The sequence below is a fragment of the Asparagus officinalis genome, chromosome 3 (assembly GCF_001876935.1).
Source record: "Asparagus officinalis chromosome 3, Aspof.V1, whole genome shotgun sequence".
NCBI classification, from domain to species: Eukaryota; Viridiplantae; Streptophyta; class Magnoliopsida; order Asparagales; family Asparagaceae; genus Asparagus; species Asparagus officinalis.
This window is the reverse complement of record NC_033796.1, coordinates 40619000-40643549: the sequence shown is the minus strand read 5'-3', so window position 1 is coordinate 40643549 and position 24550 is coordinate 40619000. Positions and strand designations below refer to the sequence as shown.

The 24550-nt window shown below is 35.9% G+C and overlaps 2 protein-coding genes across 2 annotated transcripts; one reads left to right on the top strand and one right to left on the bottom strand.

The window, feature by feature from the left end:
• LOC109833908 lies at positions 1006-10231 on the top strand. The gene is made up of 12 exons (XM_020401770.1): positions 1006-1243; positions 1384-1471; positions 1601-1700; positions 1799-1872; positions 2003-2074; positions 2954-3031; positions 4527-4651; positions 7460-7532; positions 7928-7989; positions 8073-8450; positions 9356-9455; positions 9826-10231. The coding sequence occupies exons 1-12, from the start codon at positions 1158-1160 to the stop codon at positions 10024-10026; spliced, it is 1437 nt and encodes a 478-aa protein (XP_020257359.1). The 5' UTR covers positions 1006-1157; the 3' UTR covers positions 10027-10231.
• On the bottom strand, positions 11268-24043 carry LOC109833907. The gene is made up of 7 exons (XM_020401769.1): positions 23779-24043; positions 23184-23269; positions 19656-19802; positions 19456-19564; positions 15418-15541; positions 15028-15298; positions 11268-11705 (listed from the first exon to the last, which is right to left on the bottom strand). Exons 1-7 carry the CDS (start codon positions 23909-23911, stop codon positions 11598-11600), a joined length of 978 nt encoding a protein of 325 aa, XP_020257358.1. The 5' UTR covers positions 23912-24043; the 3' UTR covers positions 11268-11597.

Sequence of the window (24550 nt, the reverse complement as noted above, 5' to 3'; positions counted from 1 at the left end):
TAAGTAGAGATAATGACATAGTTAGAATTTATCAAAATTTGAGAGGACAAAAAAAAGTAAAATTTTTAGCAACTCAATCCTCTTTTTATATTAATATAGATATAGATATATTGGTAACGCTTTGGGTATGTTTCCTTAAGACCTTTTAATGGTAAGCGAGGGGCTATGTCTTACTGTTTTTCCTAAATAAATACATAGAGAGTAACGATCAAAGGGCATAGAAGAAAGAGATTTCTATTTTTTATTTTTAAAGCAGGCAGTTGCAAAGATGAAATGCAAAACTTCCTCTTTTACAGCTTGTAAACTTTTTCGACTTTGATGGCGAAAATGGACAAAAATGAGGAACATCATTAATACTTTCGTTGTGTCTTAAATCAGTATGTTAGAAAATCACAGGAGTCATGAATCAACAGAAATAACTAAAAAGTATGGCAATAATGCTATTAAGTTTTGAAATAAAACAAAGGGAAAGCCGTAGATTTCAAAGAATTAATTAAATCGAAAACGATCAATTAGATCAACAAGACTTGAAATATTAAACTCGAACTCAATCTATTCCTCTATAAAAATGGGAGGATTCAAGATTCAATATTCATGCTACAAAGTAATTTGCTGTAGCATTTGTTATTGTAGCACAAATAGGAGGATCCCTGCTCTACTATTCATGCTACGTAAATTACTGTAGTATTACTACTGTAGCACAGTCTGGAAGCGTAGCGTTTAAAAACATTACTGTAGCACTAAAAACTATATTTAAATATAAAATTACTGTAGCAGAAATACAAAAATAGATGTCGTGCTTTTGCACGGGTGCACGCTAGTCAAAAGAATTTCAAAACCTAATAGAACCGCGAGTTCATACCTATTAATTATTCTAAAAAAAAAGAACTTTTGGTGAGTATTCCCCCCCTGCCATCTAGCATTGTATCCTTACACGGCCTTTGCACGTGCTAGAAGGCGTAACTATAAACCCAACCCGCGCCTACGTAGAGTCCGAAGCCTCTCCTGAGTCCCTTGCAATTTCCACTTCACGACTCTTTTCCCCAATTCAAAACCCTACAAATCAAATTAAATTATTTTGAAGAAAAAAAAATTAACCAATCACCCTCTCTCTCTCTCTCTACGCGAACCCTAATTCTTCGCCAATCTCTAATCTAATGGCGAGGAGATCGACCAACATCAGCTGCGCGTTCTGCGAGAATTCGAATCTCGCTTCGATCTGCGCGTCCTGCGTCAATTACAAGTAAAATCCCCAATCCAACCCTAATCCACAATTTATCATTATTTCGGTCGGATTTTGTTCTGGCTTGATTTTTTAGGGTTACAGATTATTATTATTATTATTATTGCTATTATTGTTGTATTTTTCTTTTAAATTTGTAGGTTAAACGAGTACAATGCCTCGATGAAGACTTTGCAGAGAACTCGGAATTTCCTTAACCGGAAGCTGGAAGCAAAGCTTGAAGCCAAGGTCAGTCCTTTTTTATTGTAAGGAAAAAATAGACCATTGCAAAGTTTGAAATTTTCTGAGCTATCATCATCTTTGAGTAATTTTGAATGTTTTGTAAGTTGTCCTTATCTTGTAATGTTTATGGGGTAGAAAAAAATGGATGATCAACTTAATTGGAGAATGTCACAAAATGAGAAGATTGCGAAGTTGAAAGAGAGGCTATATAGTTTGCAGAAGCAACTCTCACAAGGTTGGTCTCTTTTATAGGTAATGGATGTTTGATAATAGGGTTTATCAAATAAGATCATTTAGTTTTGTATAAATGTGGTTAGTTTTTGGCTTGTACAGATAAAGCTAAGGCCGCAGCTGTATCAAATAATTTGAAAGTCAGACACGAGGCTTTGGAGGCAGCTTTTGCCATGGTATTGGCTTTCAGAATTATGGTTTACCATCCTACTTAGTAACTAGTTATAGTTCCATTCATGTTAGAGAATATGCTCGGAATCTAGATGCACGTCATTCTCTGGTTGAGTTTTTCTCCTTTCTTTTCAGATAGCAAAAAATCGTGCAGATTTGATAGAGAAGTTCTATCGAAATCTCAATTGCACCCAGAACTTAGGGCATGTAAGTGATCTTTTGTCCATATATAATTGTTTAGCTTTCGTACTACTTGCTGATTTTGGTTGGTGTATTCCTATTTAATTTTTCTTTTTCAGCTAGCTAGAATGACCTTTGTGATTTTTCGCTTTTGACTGTCTGAGATGAAAGCTTTGGCATACTTTTAAGCCACTATCGTTATGTGGTTGTTTTAATTAACACCCCCTCGTTAGATGTCGCCCCTAATTTTTACCCTAGTATGACTAACTCTTAGAATTAACAGATTGTGGGTTTTTATTAAGAAACATGAGATTTTCATTTACTTGTTTTTTTTTGGGAGTTTAAAAATGTTAAGAAAGAGGTTAGGATCTAATTTGGAGAAAAAAAATCTAGTTGTAGAGTGTTATAATATTTAAAACTACTTAATAGATTTTGGGCTGCAAATTAGAAATATGAAGGTTCAGGGGTCTAATGTAATGAGAAGGAATTTCGGGATAATATGACAGAAGAACATAGAACTTTAGCCATAAGACTTAGTTGTAGATGTGAGCCAGACTGATTAGTCAGCTTTCATGTCATATATTCATCAATGGCATTCGTTTTGTATACACACAGTTTTATTAGACAGCTTTAGGCTATAGCATGTGAAAGTTTCATAGAGGAATCGATAAACAATCCACACTAAGTTATTGTTAGGAATTATGAGGTTTGTAATATGCTATTTTAGTTTGTCTATTATCATGGAGAGGTTAAATGAGACATTTCTTTTTCCTTGTACGGATGTAAATAAAGTGGTTTACATAACTTCTACTTTATTTATTACCATTATCTGTTGACGAAGTCTCTATTTTGTTTTGTTCTTTTTCCCCTTAATTGAAGTTTCACGTGCTGGCATGTCTATTGCAGATGGCAATCACCTCTGAGCTTCTTCATAAACAGTCAGTGATTATAAAACAGATATGTAAATTGTTCCCAATGCGCCGGGTAAGATTTCTGACACCAGTACTTTTTATCAGATACAAAGTTAAGTTCCGTGTCATGAACCAATGGAATGTGCATGAGGAATGACTTTTGAAACTGACCTGTAGAACTGTAACAGTCTAGATTAGTTTTCACCAAGGGAGTTGGAGCACTTGGCAATACTCGAAATGAGTCTAGAATACCGAACCATTCTTTCCATGTCTTTTGATATTCCTCATGGTGGATGTTCATGAAATTGGATAAGTTGTTATAATGCTGCTGGGAGGATTATGTGTGAATAAGGTTTTTGGTCTACAGGATGGGGAATACGTCGCAATGCTGTAACTTGGGATCTAAGTCACTTAAAACACATGGGAATTTAAAAAAATGTATAGTTTGTCACTTTCTGACTGATGCTTCAGGTGGCCACAAATGAATCACGATTTCATATAACATTCTAATGGATTTTTATTCGAGAAGGAAGCAAAATCTGTAGGATTTGGTACATATATCTTAGAAATATTTGGATTATTGTCATCATTGTGGATTGTGAACTTTGTAATACGTCAAAAAATTTATTTTGTGCAACTTGACATTTATAACTATTTATTTTGCAGCTCTCTATTCATGTATAGTTGTAACTTTGGTATTTAGGCATTGATTAATGAGTGGAGTTTTAAGCATTGCTTTACTCAGAATTCACTGACACTGAATGTGGTCTTGGTATTTGGTAATAATACTAAAGAGAGTAGCACAGTGTAAATTAACACCTGCATGCAGCTCACAAAAAATTCACTAATAAGGCATTGTTAAATCTTAGTCTACTGTCATGATAAATCATAGGTATAACCTAAGTTACCCGGACACTTTGGCTCTCATACCAGTGTCTGACACTTCCTGAACCCGTACCTGACTTTGACATCCTTGGGCACCCCTTGAATATATGCATACATTTATTTAGACTTGTACTCAAATATATAATATTATTTTAGTTTAAAACACTCGTCATACACTTCTTGGACATATGTCTTACATTTTATATCCACTTCTCATATAAATTATTAGTTTCAAATTTTCAATATGTATAGATGTGTTACCCTACCAGCATTTTACAAATTTGCCATGTCTAGTACCCTCCCCCTTACCTCCTTTTTAACATAGGTTGCAGCCTTATAGGATTGAAAAACATAGTTTGGCATCTTTATCTTTCCGAATGATGTAAACAAGCAGGAGCTCATTTAAGAGCTCCAGCATTCGAGGGGCTTGCAGCTGTCCAGGTGGATCTAGGTGGTGTAAGTGACTCTAGTCTAGGGAGAGGAACCCCCTGGGCAATGGTTTTTTCCCCATCTTATAACCAAGGTTGTTTATGTATTTCAAGGTCACTTCTGTTATATTGATTTGTTATGATTGGATACGCTTACTACTGAAATCATGTGGTTTCCGCAGATGTTTCCAATACTTTCTCATACAGCTTACATTTAACTTGCGTTTGCTGATGCTTGACTCTTCAATGTGCCAGGTGAATTCAAATGGGGAGAAAAAGGATGCTTCAGGTGCTTCATATGATCAAATATGCAATGCACGTTTGCCTAGAGGACTTGATCCACATTCAGTTCCCTCTGAAGAGCTTGCAGCCTCTCTAGGGTTATCTCTTGTTTTTTTTTTTTTTTACTTTGGAGTCTATGATCAATATCATGCAGGCTGTGACATTCTTGAATAAAATATCTGTTGTGGTTTTTTTCACAATTCAACAACATACTAATGTTTTCTGCAAATAAACTTATGCTTCCATAAATGAATCTTTTAGACCCAAAGCATCTCTCTGGTCATCCCATTTTTAAAACTGTGACTTATGTCATTATTTTTAGGATCGTGTGAATTGGGACTTTACCTTTGTGTTTATACAATTTATGACACGCAAACTGCAATTTGTCCTCGTAACCTGCGGAGAAACTATTGGCGTTGCTATGGAGCTGATATGGTAATATTAGTTTAAGAGTATGCTGAAAAGATAATTACTTATGAACATGAATTTTAGGCCTTGTTATATAGGAGCATAGGATGGGAACTGCAATTTTTTTTATCTTTATGATGAAGGTAGAATTGGAAAGAGAGAACCTTTGAGAATAAGTTCATGCTGTCAGTAGCCATATTAAAACCTGCACAATGCTATTCAGTGGAAGTAAAAAAGGAAGTAGACGAGAAAGTTAAACTTCATTTAAATGACATCTTTTGGTTTCATACCATGTAGCATGGATGTTTTTATTATGAATCCATATGCATGTTTACATGCCAACATCTGTTTCGGACTACGCAACTTCCTTGAATATGTTGTGGACTCGTACCTGTGTTTCTTATATGCTTCTTTATTTACATCATGTGTTTGAGATATCTATTTACTTTCATATATACATTTCGAAGACTTTACTTTAGTAGGAAAAGACTATCAAAGTAGTAAATTATATATACCTATGATAATAAGTTCATATATATTGAAAAAATGTGTATGAGGTGGGGGCTCATTTTGTTAAATGAGCTACCAAGATATAAAGCATATTTCGGAACTTGGCTTATAATCCACAAATGAATAATAAGCCAAGTAGATTATAAGCCGAAGTGTTTGGTGAAATAAATGGATTATAAGCTGCATTCAATAAGAGAGTGTTTGACAAATAGGTGGATAATAATCCATCATTATTGTTAAAATGATAAAAATGATAGGTTTTATAACTATCTTAAATGTTGAGGGGTAAGTTGGTCATTTACTTGGTTAAACAAACAAGCTTATAAGCCACCATAAAAATAAGCTAGGCTAGGGCAACTTTTTTTCGGCTTATAAGCCTATGTAAGCCGGTTGCCAAGGATATTTCAGTGGCTTATAAGCCCAAAAAATGGCTTATAAGCCACGTTGACCAGTTCCCAAACATACTCATAGTCTTGTGGTGAGGCCTATCAAGAGCGTGTCACATGGAAAGGCGTGTCACATGGAAAGGCGTGGATCTCACAATTGCTTTCTCTTGGTCGAGTCATCAGCTCATAACCATCAAACCATGTATGCATGTGTGTGCGTGCATAGGGATGAGCATTTGTGAAAAATAAAAATGAAGGCCTATTTCTTTCGCAAAATCATGAAGATGTGACGAAGGACAACAGTTTAATATGCATAAATCATTGTATGTTTTATATTATCAGAAACTCTTGTTTACATTCTTGATAGCATGGACGTATTTATGTATATCGTATGTGAAAATGTACACGTGCGCACATATTTTGTGTATGTGTGCACTTATGGAGATAACTGGATATGAATTTCCACCTCATTTAACAAAATGAGCTATTAAAAGATAGAAGTGGCATGGTCCATGAGTCTCACTACTGGTCTATCTTTTGGTGGCTTATTTAGCATGTAAATATACATATACAGTTACATACATATATAGGATTAATGGTTATGGGCTGGCGGCTCATTTTGCTAAATGAGTTACTAAGAGATAAAGGGTTGTGAGGCCCACCGTCCAATGTGACTAGCAATGTGGATTTCACTACACACCCATCTCGTGGTAGCTCATTTAGAAAATGGGTTGCCGCCTATAGTAGGTGGGAAATAGTGGTATGCGGTGGAAACTCATTTTTCTAAATAAGCTACAAAGAGAGACTAGTGGTGATGCCCACCCTGATAGTCACATTGGAGCATGTGGATCTCAATTACTCCTATCTCTTGGTGTCTCATTTTGTTAAATGACGTGGTAGCTTATATAAGGTACCCCCTATATACGTATGATGTGTATGTATATGTAGTTATACACATTCTTTGGTGTCATGTCATTATGTTATGCGTGCTATTTCCTTTGGAGTTGTCATGTCCTTGAATTGGTTTGTGTTCTTTTTACCTATATATAGTTATACACATTCTCCTGTCATCATCTTATGTGTGCTATTTCCCTTAAAATTGTCATGTCCTTGACGTGTGTTTGTGTCCATCTTATCTTTCATGAATTGGCAAAGTCATGGAAGTAAATATTTCAACTTAACAGATATCAAGCCTACTTGACCAAACATTCAGTGATGTTTTAATTAACTATAAATACCCATTATAGGTGCCTAGAACCACAATTTACAGCCAGTAAAATGAGTTGGACTGCACACTGCACCTCCATCTCAACTAAACAACCTAAATGGAAACAGGTTAACTACATTTAACATGAAACATATTTTGGCTTATTTAGGCGATCATCAATTTAAACACCAGGAAGTTCAAGTTTTTATTCATTTCAAACTTCAAGCAGCCCAAAGGACATGAAGTTTCAATCCCAAAATTTTCTCCATGCCATTTTCCATTTCTCTGTTTTATCTGGCTTCCTTAGTTTTTTTTTTTTTACTTGAGCATCTTTATGATGTTTTTCTTGTCCTGTTTAGATCTATACTAACTGATCATTTATGTCTTTGTTACAGATATATGGTCCAACTGTTAAACCTTGTCATTCCAAGCTTGGCTGCTCCTGCATTGCATAATTCAGGTTTTGCGGTAAGCCATCAATCCTTTTCTGAAACTCAAGGAACTGACACATTGAAGTCTTAATTTTGCTAGACTTTGCAATAAGATTCTCAATCTGGGTAACATAAAGTTGTGATCTTATAAGCAAGGAAACTAAAGGTTACACCAAACTGAAATGTAAAATATTCAATTCTATCTGTTAAAAGAACAATTATATTTCTAGGCTATTGGTTATATTTGTTTATATAAATTTAGGTTTTCCAGGAAAGGCAAATATATGTTATATTTCTGATTTCTAATTTGAGGGCAAATAGCTAACATTGATGCTGCATCATAATCCCACCCTTAGTAAATATATTGCTGGGAATTACTGAACATTTAATAGGTAGAGAGTTTAAATCATTGCTGTGAACCTGATGTTTCAGGGCTCTTGTTCCCGTATATGGCAGCGGGATTCCTATTGGGATGCACGTCCATCTTCACAAAGGTTCTATTTTAATATGAAAAATCTGCCCTGAAAAATAATTTGTTAGCTTGTTATTATGTTACAGATTTTATGTTTTTTTGCAGTAAAGAATATCCGCTTTTTATACCACGTCAGAATTTCTGCTCTGCTGGTGGGGATACTTCTTGGTCTGATAGAAGCTCCAGTACTTTTGGTGTTGCTTCGGTGGAGTCTGAAAGAAAACCTTCTCTCGATGCTGGAAGCAGTAGTTTTAATTATTCATCTGCTTCTCCCCATTCTCTTGAGACCCACAAGGACCTACAGAAAGGGATATCGCTACTCAAGAAAAGTGTAGCATGCATAACAGCATATTGTTATAATTCTTTAGGCTTGGATGTACCTCCGGAAGCTTCCACTTTTGAAGCATTTGCAAGACTGTTGGCTACTCTTTCTTCTTCAAGAGAAATGCGGTCTGTGCTTTCTTTGAAGATGGCGAGCCCAAGGTATGTGTTGGAACTTAAATGTTGAGCAAATCTATTTCAACTCTACAGCACTCCACTAAACATAAGAGCTTAGTCAAAATATTTTCAACCATTGTTGATACTGATAAGTGCTCATGTGTACGGCAGTGTTAATACGGCAGTGTGGAAAATATGTTTGTCTGCATGATACGGAAAATATGTTCATCTGCATGTAGTTCAATAGGTCTATTTCTTTTACATGTGTTTATGTCACAGGGAATAAGTACATTGTTGTAGAGAAGGTTTTCCTATGGTACATTGTTGTCCTAATAAAATATGACAGGGAAGGCAATGAAGTTCTCTTGCTAATATGTTGATCTGTGCCCTATAAGATCTGCTCTGCGAATTTGTGGTACTATTGTGGATTTATCTTATATCTCACAGAGACCTAGCCGAAAAGATGCAAAAAATTTATGTGAGAAATGAAGAATAATTTCCCTCAATTTTTGTACAGAGAACTCATATTTTGATGCATAACTAAATTCATCAACATTGGATCTTTATTTCACGAACACATTGTTTCAGTGTTTTGGCATTTATTTATGCAACAGCAATATTCTTTGATTGTCAAAAATTCCTAGTTAACTTTTCCAGTATTATTAGAATTTCTGGATGTGGAATGCGCACGTACTTTTAAAATATACAGCAGATTTTTTTTTGCTATAATAGATATAGATTCTAGAGGGTCTAAATGCCTATTTAGATCAGCATGTTTCCCTTCCTCTTTAGAATTTCAGAAGTCGGCATTCTAATTATAGAATTCCAATTGAATATTCCTAGTTTCATGTTGCATGAAAGTCATTATGAAACAGCTATAGTTGCACTTTATGGGTAACTGAATTCTCGGTCTTATTCTGCGAATTGAAACAATCTGCTCCTGTTTGCAGAAATGACAGCCAAGCATACAGGCTGAACAAATCATTTTGGAGTGTAAATTCGGCATCATCATCTAGTAGCCTAGAAGAGAGCAGTCATACAAATATCATGGTAAAATGAAGGTCTTAAGATGTCTTCATCTTTTTTTATATAGGGTAAATTGTGGATATTAACCCCTGCAGTACTGTTGTTTTGAACTTATCCTCTAGTCTTATTGTTGCACATGTACCCTGAGTGGATTTTTTTTGACTCTTTTACCCTCGGGGGGTCTATTGTCAAAGACACAAATTTCTTTTTATCTGATGGTAAAGGGTTAAAAGAATTTCACTCAGGGGGTCTATCTACAACAACAAAACTAGAGGGGTAGCAAGTTAAAAACAACTATCCATAGGGGTCTATCGGCAGTTAACCATTTTATCTATGATAATTACATTTTTACATTTATGCCTAATCTCTTCTGCTTTCTGTAATCAATCATCAGCCGAATGCTCAGAATGCCATCTTGAACTCAGAGGCTAGCTTTCTTTCCTCTGCTGAGATGATGATTGATCAGAGAAAATCAGAGAACCTTGTAGATGGATGGGATTTGGTGGAGCACCCAACTCTTCCGCCGCCACCATCGCAGATAGAAAATGTTGAACACTGGACAAGGGCAATGTTTGTTGATGCTACAAGAAAGTAGTTTTCTTCTCTAGCTACAGTTTCTCCAATGAGGACTGCTTTGTTATTTATTTCCCTTTGTTTAATGTAAATAGCAAGTGTGTTTTTCCCACCGGTTCATTTTATACAGGATGTATTCATAGAGAGGGTGAAAAGAAAGCTATATTGGCCTGTACAGCTACATGTAGTGGTTATAATATAGTATAAAAGTAAAGTTTTATTTTCTCCATCGTTGTGGAGCTTGTCTTTGAATCTTTATTTTGCTTCTCGAGTTTTCACAAGTTGTGTAAGTTTTGTAATGAAACGGGTAGGAAGTTTCTTCCTGCTTCTGGTCACTCTGAATTATTGTTTGAGGTTCAAAGTAGTAGACTATGTTCGTAAAAAAATTTCAACTCAAACAATATATGTTCTTTTGAGGACTGCTTTTTTATCCCCTCATTCTATATATGATTCTTGTTCGCCGTAGGCTGCAAGGTAGGGTTTCTGTAGGCAGTTTACCAAGTGACACGTCTCTTCCTCTTCCCATTCCTTTCTCTCCTGCGCCCATATGTGATGCCACAGGAAAAAATAATAGAATTTGACTAGCATTTTTCGTGAAGGAAAACAAATCCTTACTGGACTTGGGGCCGATTTGGTATTGTAAGCAAATAATGTTGTTTGGTGATTTGATATGTTTATTAAAACTGCTTTTGATTTTAAGGGGACACTTTTAGAAACAATATGAGATGCTTTTAACAACAGCTTTTGCCTTTTTTTAGTTTACACACTATGTTTATCTTTTATCTTATAACAATGATCATTAAGCACGGTTCTACCTAACATTTTAACTACTTTTTACGCGGTTTTTTGTATTTGATTACTAAACGGCTATTTTTAGCAACTTGTATAAGTTGCTTCTATAAGTAAGCAACTTATTGTAAGCTCCCGCGATACCAGCATGGCCCTTAGATCTGTAGAACAGTGATGCCATTCCAAGGCGTAATATTACACATTACACAAATGAGAATTGCGTGCAAGATTTTTCTCAGATCACTTTCCTGGTTTCGTAATGAAAATTGCGTATAAAACATTCGCTGGGATCACTTTCGCGGATTTGTTTGGAGTTCCACAGGAGTAACCTGGACAGCACAGGCATAAATCATCCAATCTTATAGAATGTCGTCTAACCTGGTGACATTCTGTTACCAAATACATTGCAGCCTTTTCACCCTCTTGAATAGCTAAAAAAAGCTTAACAAATAGCAAGGCACTAAACCGGTCACATGACAATCAAGCCGAACATTTTTCCAAATACAACTGGCATCCCTATTCCCGTTCCTTTCTAGGGGGGTTTATTATCACAATATCATGCAAGCCATTTCGAAGCTCCTAAATATCCACTATTCCAAATATAAAATTGTATCGGAATGAGATCGGTATCACAATAAAGGAATCCGGGTACATTATGATCACATATAAACAGACTGAAAGCATTTAAGAATACAGTAAAAAGCTATAAGAAAATATCCACCTTTGCCTTCACAATAAGAAACCAAATTCTCCATCCAAAAGATGGGTGCTCAGCTCTATGTAAGATGCCCTTGAGAATTAGAATTATAGAAGTCCAAGTGACTTTAGCTGTTGGACATGCTCCGGAGGAAGGGGGGGTGGGCTCCAATTTCCGCCCATCATCTCATCATCGACATCCTCCACAACATACTCCTGATCAAAGAATCAGAGATCATAGTAAGTTAAGGTATTGAACAAATCAACAGGATTAACCAATGGATGGAGCCCGGGTGGGGGTGGGGGGTGGGGGGGGGAAAGGACCCGGCTTTTTACAGACATACATATACACAATATAGGACTACTTACATTTAGTCCCTCAGATCTGACTATCACACTTAAAGCAGTTCCCAAATCTTTCATATTTAGAGTAGCCTCCCAATCATTTATATTTTGAAAATCTTTGAAGTGTTTGAAAATCCCCTTGTTACATTTTACATTTAATACCGAAATTGTTAACAACAGGTGGGTGGTTAATGAAGGAAGGGTAATTATTGAATTACCAAATCAACCAAAATAAATATGAAAATCAACCAAATCAAGTTCATAATTAATGAATTTAGCTCTATTTTCACATAATCTTTTCCAATTCGTGCTCTAGCAAAGTTTATTTTGGAATTTGTATGGGTATAACTGCATCACACCCAAAAATATTAAATATGATGTATTCCCTCAATTTTGACAAGCTTCTATTGGAGGGAATACTTTCAAATTACTTTAAAGATATGAAGGGTTAATATGGAAAACTCTATACATTTACACATCATATTTTCATGTAATTTCCTTTGCATTGCAAGTAAAATAGGGAGATGCATGTATTTATTTAACATTAGAGCTCTGAAATGGGTTTATATTTTCACGTGGCTTTACAATTTGTGATGGAATTGTGAATTGGGGATTCTTTCATTTGTCACATTTTTAATATGAAACTTCAGAAAATTGAAGCATGTTGATTCATTTGTCACGATGGGTGCATATGCTAAAATGATTTAAGCATTAACAAAAATAATTTTGTAAATTTTTTTAATTAGATTCTTCTTTCACCTAGTTACATATTGAAACTTTATTAAATATTGCCATACTTGATCAATTTTGGTTGATGTATGATCNCCCCCCCCCCCCCCCCACCACCACCACCACCCTCAAAAAAAATTCTGGCTTGGGAGCAACTGATAACATAAAGAAAAGAGATTATGTAGTCTAAAAGATAGCACTTATCGCACATAGGACCCCAATAGTATCAATGTATTAAACCTAGTATCCTTGTGGTTTCATTTTAGCAGATATACTTCTCGATGATTTTTTTTTTTTTTTACTTTTTGACCATCATATACGCTCACTGAATTCACATGGCTAAATGGCACTTCAATACCCTATTGTTGCAAATACTCTTAAGTCGTAAAATGTAGCACTCAAATACCCTAAGATGCCCAGATCTGGTACCTTCTGTTAGTTTGAACTTTGAAGTGAGAATATTCCAGGGAGTATTCCCATGTAATTGTCACATGTCAACATTTAGGACTATTTTCACCCAATTTCTTGTGATAATTACTACTTTACCTACCCTTCTTTTTATTAAATTGTATCATTCATTTTTATTTTTATTTTAACTAGCAATCAATCTCTCCCCTTCCCCAATTTCTTTGCAGAAGGCCATGAAAGCTCTCTCCAGATCATCCACTGGTTCATCAAGTTACAGTGCTTCTCAAGAGAAGAAAACTAGGGTGCAATTTAATTCAGGGAAAAAATTGTAAATGGTGAAACTGGGGAATTGTTTGATAGCTTTAAGAAGATTGGGCATTATCCAATGAACTTGCATTGTCATTTGTAAGTCAAATAACTCCAGGTTTATACAAAATTTAAGTTATCAGTTTGATGACATATCTAGAACTACCTATACTTGACCAATACGTTAGAGTGGTAATTTTAATATTATTATATTTGCTTGAAGGGAATATGCTTGAATGCACAAGGGTCATAGAGGGTTATACATAAATGTTTGCCAACTCACGGTTTGGGGCGTCAGTGAAGATGGAGACTCGGCAGCCAATGACAGATTGCAGGAGTAGCGTAAATTACATAAATGGACTTACAGAATGGATATTATCTTTGTGTTCAAGGGCATATATTTTAGATTCCTCAAATATTTAATTAATAAGGGGATGAATTTATGTAAACAACAAAAGTTAATAGGTAAGGAGACAAGGGTCATGTACAATAAATCTGCTTATGCTCTTAAATATAAAGGTTCATCATAACGTCAATCACATATCATTCCTAGATAATCAAACAACTTTAGCTAATATTTTAAGAGTGTCAATTGATACTAGAAACTCATCTTCCCCCTTTGGTTAGTGTGCAGGAATCTAGGAGAGGATTGGTTAATAATTTACATCTCTAATAGAGAACATGTACACAAGTAATTTTTATATTCCCGATTACTTAGTGACCTCATCTACAAAACCTGCTTATGCTCTTAAATATAAAGGTTCATCAAAACATCAATCAAATAACATTCCTAGTTAATAAAAAACCTTCTGATGACATTTTGAGTGTCGATTGATGTTAGAAACTCACCTTATCCCTTTGGTAGGGTGAACAGGAGTCTAGGAGAGGATTGGTTAATAATTTACATCTCTAATAGACAATAAATATGCAAGTGCTTTTTATATTCCTGATTACTTACTGACCTCCCCTATTTCCTCCGCCCACCACTGCGCGTGCACGCACGCGCATACACATGCAATACACACACAAAGACCACCACTATGTGCATACACAAAACAAATTCTCGTTGCAACCATCAGCAATGGTTTCATATAGCTAGACCCTATTTCCTCCACCCACCACTGCGCGTGCACGCGCGCACATAATACACATGCAATACACACACAAAGACCACCACTATGTGCATACACAAAACAAATTCTCGTTGCAACCATCAGCAATTGTTTCATATAGCTAGAACATATAGATGAGACAATAGAACAACTTGGTGGCCCCACATAATATTAATATCTGATTGTTAATCCAAATATCATGTGCTCAGATTCTCTCCAATTTTACAAAATAGATTATTCACCAAGTGAACCTCACGTCACCAAGTGCAGATTCTAAGGTGCCTTGCTCCATTAAGAATTGTTCAAGCCACTTCAACTTAACCTCATAGAGCCTTTTCCTATGCAATCTTGTATATCAGATATACACTCTAATATACATTATTTTGTCTGGATAGCCTCCTTAAGCATTCAATGCATTTTAAAGGACTCTCATGATGACTGAACGAGACATGAGTGAGCTAGGTCCTTTCAAGGTCAAAAGCAACAAAATAAATTCATATGATACGGGTCATGTTGACTACCGGCAAAGGCTATTGAGCTAATACCAAATTGAGACATACATATTATTGATTGATAGTCCTGTTGGTTCACTGTTTATTGCCAAAAGAAAGCAAACAATTCAGGTAAAAGAGACTCACTTTTGTAAGCATTCGTTTAGCAAGTATGTGATAATGTCGCTGCCAGATCCGCTGCCCAACCATTGTGGCCACAAGTACACTGTAGAATATGCCAATTATGGTGAAGAGACCAAGGACAACCAATCCCATAATAAGCAGTAATGGTAACCCAGCTTCCCCTGCTCCACTTAGGCAACCACATTCGCCTGCGGTGCTTGCACAGCTTTCAAAGCATGTGGTGCAATCAGTCCACATACAAAGTGTACCAGGAAGATGACAATCTGCACACATCCTGGAAAAAAAAGTAGATAAGATGGTACTGAACAGCACCAAAAAACTCTAGTGGTCTTGCAACGGTGAGATTTTAGAGTTCACATGCACACTATTTCTAGTCTCGAGCAAAAAACTTACCCTGGTTGACAACAACAAAGACATAATTCTCGACACGGCTGAGCCAAATCACTGCGTACTCGTCGATCGTAACAAGTAATGACGCATCCTGATAACCCAAGCAAGGAAAAGAACAGAAGTGCCCCTACAGTTGCCAACAGCAATTATGCATAGACGAAAGTGAAACTGACCAAATGCACGCTTTAAGATACAAATGAAAGTATACACCAAGACCCTTTTTACGCAAACCACATGATAATGAATGTGCAGGGACTACTAAACTATTGGAAGGCAGATCTATATGCTAGGCAGAAGAGATGATAGCATTGGTTCTTTTACTCGACTGGAGTAAGTGATACAGATGGAGTTGATATGCTGTTGGGACCATCAAATGAATTGAATAAGCAGTGTCCGGAGCAGATGGTGGCTCTTCTTTCATAAGATTCATTGGCTCTTCTTTAATAAGATTCATTCTTTTCTTAGAGCATCAAGAACTGAGTTTGTTCAACCGTCTATTGTGACGGTTTATGTGATGGATGGTGTTTGGGGATAGATGGTGGTTCTTTAAGGAGAATTCATTCTTTCTTTACCGCAGCAAGAAGCTGAGTTTGTTCATTAAGCATATGATTTTAAAATTTTCATGAAATAATATGAAGATTCTCCAGACAGGACTGTAAGGTGACATAGCAGACGAACATGCAAACCAAAGACATAATGACAACAGAAAGAAGATCAGAAGCCCACATGATAGAAGAACTATCGAAAAAGAAAGTTCAGAGAGCAAAACTAACAAAACTTGCCTCTTAAGTATTAATTACAAACAAAAGATACCCCCATATGAGGAGGGTACAAAAACAAGGGGCTAGAAACTTATAATTCATCTCTAAAAGAGACTGAAAAAGAAAATATGAACTCATAAGTTCTTAAAAAGCTAAACAAATCATATTTCTTCAACTCTACTTTAGAAAATAATAATAAGCTAGATTATTTATCTTTTAATCTTGCAAATAAAGAAACAACTTTAACAAAAGCAAGGCCTAATTGCACCCATTGACTTTTTCATGTATTTCAGACACAAGGAACCTGTCAACAGAATGCAAAGACATTCAAAATTTTGAATAACTTAGAACTTACAAGTTACAAATTCAAGGAAGAACCTAGTGAAGTTAACAAGCTTAATTTAGGTTTAAAGCACTCTTTTCCATATATGCAAGAGGATGGAACCTTTGCAGACTTTCATTTGCCACTCCTATAAGATCAATTACTTATGGAACAATGTGGCAACTGCACGAGAGAAATGCTGCCAGATGTTGTAGCATTTCCAAACAATTAGCAAATTATTCATGAACATAGCAAGAAATGAATAGATTTATGTTATCCTCGGCTATGCATGAATAATCTGAATATTTTGCAATTTATTCAGAAAAAATGCATAAATGTACCAATTAAATGTGAACTTCTAACTGTAAACTGAAGTTTTATGGTTGAAACCTACAAGTATAAGAGGGCTCAATAAAATTATGGTAGAATGTTCTTGTGTAGTAGCCCTTCATTACCTTGCCCTCAATATTTCATGAAACCTTGGATTTCTAGATTACAAGAGTAGGGGTCTACATCTTCCTTTCACTGGCAAGATACATTTATTGCATGATGACTTCTGAATTTCCTGAATACTTCCCAAGCACCATACTTCTGAACTTTGAAATTACTCCAGAACATCAAACTTGTAGGCTGCATTGAATATGCTCCACTAGCTCCAACTTCTTCAGCTATCTCGACTTTGCCTTGAGCACCCTTAGCTTCTACATTACAAGAGTAGGGATCTACATCTTCCTTTAACTGGCAAGATGCATTTATTGCAGATGATTCTGAATTTCCTGAATATTTCCCAAGCATCATACTTTGAACTTTGAATTTATTCCAGAACATCAAACTTGTAGGCTGCATTGAATATGCTCCACTAGCTCTATCTCGACTTTGCCTCGAACTTCCTCAGCTTCTCCATGAATAATTTATGGCAATTTATCTTATGGATTAACCATATGCCAACAATTCAAACTAATTAATAGTTATTATAGGGAATATATTCAGTCCACATCCACATTTCTCTAGTAAATGCATGTGTTACCTACAACCTTAGTCATTCACTTCATCCTTTATGGAAGTGAATAAAACCAGTACAATTATATAACTCTTCCTATCATGGTGACCTTATGACAAGTTCAACCCAGTATATAGCAATACCCATATTAGGAGGCTCGATGAAATTATTAAGCTGTAGCAAGCTGTCAACCGGAAATTGACCCCTCAATTTACATGCCTATACTTCAATCCTGGACGAATGGGAGCTAGGACTTGGATCAAGAATGTGCCTCTTACTTCAAGCATGCTTATAGTCAAAGCTAGGAGGACCAAAAACCAATGACACCTCCAAATTGTGTTGCATCCTTCTTCTAAGTAGTTTCAGACCAAAATTTCTTCATGGGCCTCCTTCAACACATCTAAATTGCTATCCTGACTCAGATGCTTATGAAGGCTCCTATTTTTTCCAGCTTCTATGGTCAAATACCTATTGTAACATCTCCAACTTCCACTTTTAGGCATTGGTGATTCGGCATATGCCCGACATTAGTCTTCTGCATCAGTTCAAGTGTTTCAACTCTGATTATGTAATTTGCAGTTGCCTCCTCAAAATATTGAAAACCTATCATCTATAACCCCCTTCGGTTACGCTTCCTAGCTCTGTCACCTTACATGAGTTTGCCACCATTCAAACACAATATACTCCTACAGATAAAGTTCAAGAACAAATTTCCTCATTGCTACAAAAGTGAAGGTAGCCAAAGATATTCTTTTCTAAATTTCTTTCCAGTTATAGGCACCTATTCTTACTGTTTTCCTTTTTTTCAATTATAGATATTATGAATCTTAAGTAATCTAACATTCTATGAGAAGTTCCTCCATCGCTCCTATTAGTTAATGTCTGAGGGTCTGCTTATTTCTATGGATACTTAGGATTCAAAGGAAAAAGTGGATCTCATACTAATACTTTTGTCGGAACCAAATTACTGTGTCAAACTATCTTGTTTGTTTTAAGATAAAGTTTGTTAGGAGAAGTTGAATATTCTGCCAAATCAGCAAAATACTTTGTCCGGATTCCTCTCCTCTCAGAAGGATTTTAAAGAGAGTGAAAAGTGGACCTTGCATCCAACTTTCCCTCACACCAAACAAAACCCGAAAACAACAACAACAACAACAACAACAAAAAACGGAGATATCTGATTTTGTCAGATTTCTACGGCCCCATTTTTGCATCCAAACAGCCGCTAATTTGATCATTAGCACATGATCATTGTAAGAACTACTTCTAAAGTTTTTCTATAATGTTTCAAAATGCAATAGCCACTACATGATTTATTATTTTATACAGCAGATCACCAATGCTACTAAATGTTAGCAGACTACAGTCATTCCTTATTTAATTTTTTGTTGCAGCAAACACAGAATATCACACCTGAAAGCATATGTCTGATTGTACATAAATGCAAAACCATAAAAAGACTTGGCCAGAAGATCTGAAGATGGAGTGTGGTCCTTTGCAAGCGAGATATTGACCTCTAAGAGAATGCAAGAGTGCTCAGAAATGAATCAAAGAGAAATATCAGAAGCCATTTCCAAATAATTATAGAATATATCTTAAATAATAAACAGAATGATGAACCTCGAAAATTAGTCGAGCAAAAATGCAAAAGAGAAGACAATAAACTCTATAAATGAAAGGGAAGTAGTTACTGACATTATGTGCTGCAAAATACAACAAATCTAAGTCGATGATTATGAGCGAGCAACTACAATGCTTTAAAGGCATTTAAGTAATGCAAGATAAAGATAAATCATTCAAGTAAAGCACTTTCTCCCAATATCATGGGCGCCAGTTACATATGATATATCATGTCAGTAAACCATGTTACCCCTAAAAAATGATCACAAAGTGGTGCATGTAAACAAAACATATTTTTTAAAAATACATAAACATATTTTACTAGTTCAGAGGTTTACCACAGATATAGTAGAAACTAACTCCACTGTCAAAGCCCCATGCGAGCCGCAGCCCATGTTGTTGATGGCCATCAAATAAATACACCAGATAGGCAAGGGAAGAAATTACCTGGGCATGTGCAAGACATGATGATGGAAAATCAGACGGAACAGACTCAACACTCAAGAGTAAACTCAATAGACCTTATTAAAAAACTTACAAGTTGAACGATCGCGAAGATGAACAATATATCTCGAGTCACAAAAAAACGAAACTTCAATGTTCTCCATTTCCTGTCAGCATGAACGTGAACCCTCAAGTAGTAAGGAGCTTTGCAGGTTGTGCAATGAGCAAATGCAAATCCTTCCTAGAGAATAGAGGACAGGAGGATTACAACAATGCCAACCTAGATAAACGCATACAACATAAAGTAACAAAGATTGTAGCAGAAATAATATAGGAGATACACAGATGACAATTAAAAACAAGGACCAGGCATATGAACGATGGAATATACGTAAAGAGAAGAGGCATAAACAGCACGAGAATATATCTATGGCAAAATAGTCACAATTCCAAGCGGAGGCCCAAAACCCCAGTGTCTGCAAATGTATCTGCCAGGGAGCGAGGGAGGGATTTTTTTTCTTTAGAAATGGTGGGCTTTTTAATCTTTATTAGGGTGTGTATAAGTTAAGGATGCATGGAACATGGCTGGCTGGCTATGAGGGTAGATGAGGGCATTTCGGGGGAGGTAGGGAGGGTGAGAGTTGGTCAAGTTGGGGTTGTGGTCAAAGATACTAAACATTTTAGCAACTAAAATTTAGCAATCTAATACTTGGTTCAAGGAAAGCATAAACCAAAGAGACAGAATAGCTTGAATAAATGAATTAAATAAACAACTGATTTAATAGTTCTAACCAACTACCGATAAAGCTCACTAACCCTTCAAAACGGAGATTAAACAAGCAAATACATGGCAATCAGCCAATATATCAGATTAATCGCCATATTCTATGGCTTCTAATGATTATGTAGATAAAATTAAGGAGAAAGAGTTGGTACTACCATAAATTAAATGCATATATCTGTAGTTAGCCACAAATTATATATAATATGACTATCACATGTTTCGGATTTTTCACATGTTTTCATGCGATTATTGATACTATGGTCATGTCTCCGAGTCCCAAGACACTTACAGCACCTGACACTTGTTAAATATGACAGAAAAGTGAAAAGGTTACTTGGCATGGACTACCACACTCGAGCATGAAAACCCAACCAAAAAATTTCACACTTGTCAAATGACCCTTCCCACTACACCAAAACCCTATGAGAGTTGACTATATACTTTAACATGCACCTAGCAGGTAAAGTGCCCTTTTATGGGCCGGAATCTGGACTTGTGTGGTGGTATGATTTTTTTAGAAGTCACTTTAAATTCTTGCTCATCTGTGGAAGGTATATTACAAGATTGTTTTCACCCTTCACTAGTCAACATGTGAGCAAAACATGGTTAAAAATGTGCTAAGGGTTCAAAACAAAATGATTGCTAGTAGAGTAGACCACACCAAGTACACCACACGGCTTGCTTAACTAAGCACATTATAGCTTCTAGAATCCAGAAGTCTTTTATCATAATCAAATTCTCATTATGTTCTAATTTACTGTTATTCCACTCAATGTTCCTTCTGATGCTTCATTACTTATGATCTTCATACACTTTACAACTAGGTATAGTAACAGAATGCTCCCCAATTTTGAGTCCAAACACAAAATAATCCATAACTTCATGTAAATAGCCTAAAAGTCACAAGTCAGTTGAAATAAAGTCTTTCATGTCCAGAAATAATTGTATAAATGATAGTATGGCTATCAGACCCCTAAGAATTTGAACCATCAGTAAGAGAAATTTAAACACACCATACGTTTGCAAATAGCCGAAGTACTAATTAAAACTTCACTCTCCATAAGTGAATTTGCACATGATGGATGGTTATAAGACACATCAAAACCAAACTGGAAATTTATTTGTTCTTCTGATGTATCAAAAGACATTCTCTACCTTGTAGTCTTTTCAAGGATGAGGTTTACAACCAAACCCTCCAAGCAAACTGATAAGCAAATTCTTGCTAATCTGTTGATGATGATTTCACCTTCTGAGGCTTTTACCTATGTTGCTAGAAAGGAAAATGTTCAATCTATCTTTTAACGGAAAAAAAGGGAGTCCTCTAACTAGATGTAGGAATAGGTAAAATGATCCGCCAATTCATTATGTACTGGGTCCTCAAAAAGCTTTTCCCGCATAAAGGTGGACTAATAAGTTGACTAGATATCTAAATTTGTTTACAAATTAATAACATTAAAGAACAACTGGTAACCTTGCTCATGCAAAGGGATACCATTTGATTGAAGGGCTTGCATTTGTTAACCTTCACTTTAAAAATTAGATACAGCGACTAGAAATGGAACCAAGCGATAAATATTATACATGTGAACTGCAGTGTTACTGTAGACGAGATCTGAAATTACAAAGTAGCCATAAGTTTGCACATCCACTCTTACTTTTTTCCCAAAAAATAAATAAATGAAAGATCTCTGCGTGCGTGTATAGGAAGAAAGCACGTCTAATGTGCCCAAGGACACTCAACAATCAGAAACTTCTTTAATTATGTGCCCTATCAATAATAGAAGATCAGAGCAAAGTCAGGAACAACCGCATGCATCAAACATACTTCCGATCACAACTATCAGAGGATAGCTCAAAGTTATTCAATCAATTCTTCAAAAGAATTCTCGAGACCCCTCTCAATTTCACACCGTAATCATAGAACCCCCTCAACCTTACAAATCATTAGTAAACTCCCCCACCACCACCATCCCCAACAGTTTTTTAAGGACATATAACGACGTTTATGTCCGCGAATTGATATGGGCTTAGTGACATGTAACCAATCTAAATGTGCAGAACTGCAGAGACTCTAGAAAGGGGTTTACACCTGTCACTTAATTTTCTTTGCCACATTGTCATCCTTCTGATATTTCATCACCTAATAATAACCCTTTTGACCCAAATTGGGCCTTAATGTTTTTCCATTATCGTGTCCAAATTTATGAGGAAAGAATAATCAAACTTTTTAACTCAAGGTTAGAGACAATCTCTAAATTGGAAAATGACATAACTGTGAACTAACGAGTTCAGTGAGGAATTTAGTATTAGAAGATGGAGGGAAACATATATCAGTAAAGGAGATAAAGGAGTTGGTACAACTCCATATAAATTTTGAGGCACATTTACATCTAGATCAGATTAGCATGAGAATTTGGAAATGGATTGGTTTAAGATGAATTGGCATTAATAACAATTTTATTTGATTATCATAGGAAAATAATGTTATGATGGGCATTTTCGTCCAAAATGATATGATAACATGGGAGGTGTATTTGGTTTTTTTTTTTTAAAGCATAATGGGGTTACTGGTGTTTTTCTGCTAAAATGGAGAGGGTTATGTCATTATGTCCTTATAATGAAAAATGAGAGGCCCTTAATTACAAAAAAGAAACCTCCGCAGAAAATTTTCACAGATTTTGTCTTGAAGATTTTTAAGATAAAAGGAGTGAGGCTGAACCTGTACCACTTCTTTCAGTTTTCTTTGTCAAGCTGTTAGTTTACGAGGATATCAAGAAGAGAATTCAACATATGATTCCTGAATTTACACATTTATATGAAAAGCATCTGGTCATTTACCTTTATAGCTCGCCAATGATCAAGGCATTCACGGTGAACATACTTGGAGGTTCCTTTGCATTTGCATGGAGCTATGAAATCCCTTCCTGAAATATTAAGAGCGAATATAGACATCATTTTACAAGAACATCTTGACCTAATGCTCTTCTCTAAAGTACAACCGTAACTAAGAAAAAAAGCAATTTAATTTCCTGGGCTCCCATATCTTACTTGGTGTACATTAGAGTGTTCATCATGAAACCAATTTTGTGTAGAATTCGGAACCAAACTTCCGCAGTTTCTCATTATTTTCAAAACAAGTGCAACACTTCTTTAGGTTATAATTTTTTTTATTGATTAGAAAATCTCAAGTTTCGCACTAAAGACATTTGAAGTTCAACTCTTCTACAGTCTAAAAGTGAAAATTTAAGGCGCTAACTTCTAAAACCGTCCAATTCCAGATAACAGCACCCCCAAACCCTAATTTCCCCATAACCTCCTAACTAGTTTCCAATAAACAACAGAATCCGTCCAAACTTTCCACTTTTCTCAAAGAACTGGGTGATTTAACAGTCAAAACCCTAGAACTTGGGAAAATACAAGGACAAGAAATTACCATCGGTTTCAAGGCAGATCCGGCACTGTAACTGGTCGTCGTTGGGGCCAGCTTCGAGATCGATCTCGCTGGAACAGGGCTCGGCGACCGGAACGGGGGCGATCAGAGGTGAGGAATCGCCGGGGTCCGCCATTAAAATCTTGTGAGAGTGCTTCGAGAGGGAGAGGGAGCGGGGCCCCCTCTTATGGAAGTTTGGCTGACTGTAGTAGGAAGCATTTTGGACCCGATTCGTGCCTAGTGCCGAGAAGATTTAGGCTTAATTGCAGTTAAGTACTCTATACTTTCTCCCATTTTGCACTTATACACCGTTCGTGTGCGTTTGTTTCCGCCGGAAAAAAAAAAATCTAATATCTAATATCTATCACGTCCGTATAAATTATACTCCCTCCTGATTTAAGCTCGAGATCCAAAACCAGACGGAGACGAATCAGATTTGTCTCGTTCTGAATTCGTACGAGGCGAGTCGAATTACTTGGTTACGAGTTGGGCTTTAAACCCAACTCGTGATGCGACGGAGATGAGACTAAATGAATTTTAGGAACTTTTTGTCCTTTTTTACATTTTTTACTTTCCATTTTTTTTTGTTCTTCAATTTTTTTCCCAAACAATTATTTTTTTTATGATAATATTAATTTATACTTTATAATAATGAAATACAAGCGTACCAATTACAAGAGATGAGGAGAAATAAATGGAAGAAAATTTTCATTTCGTAAAATAATAGCAGGTTTACATAATCATTTGAAATACATTAATGGAGCAAAAAAAGAAA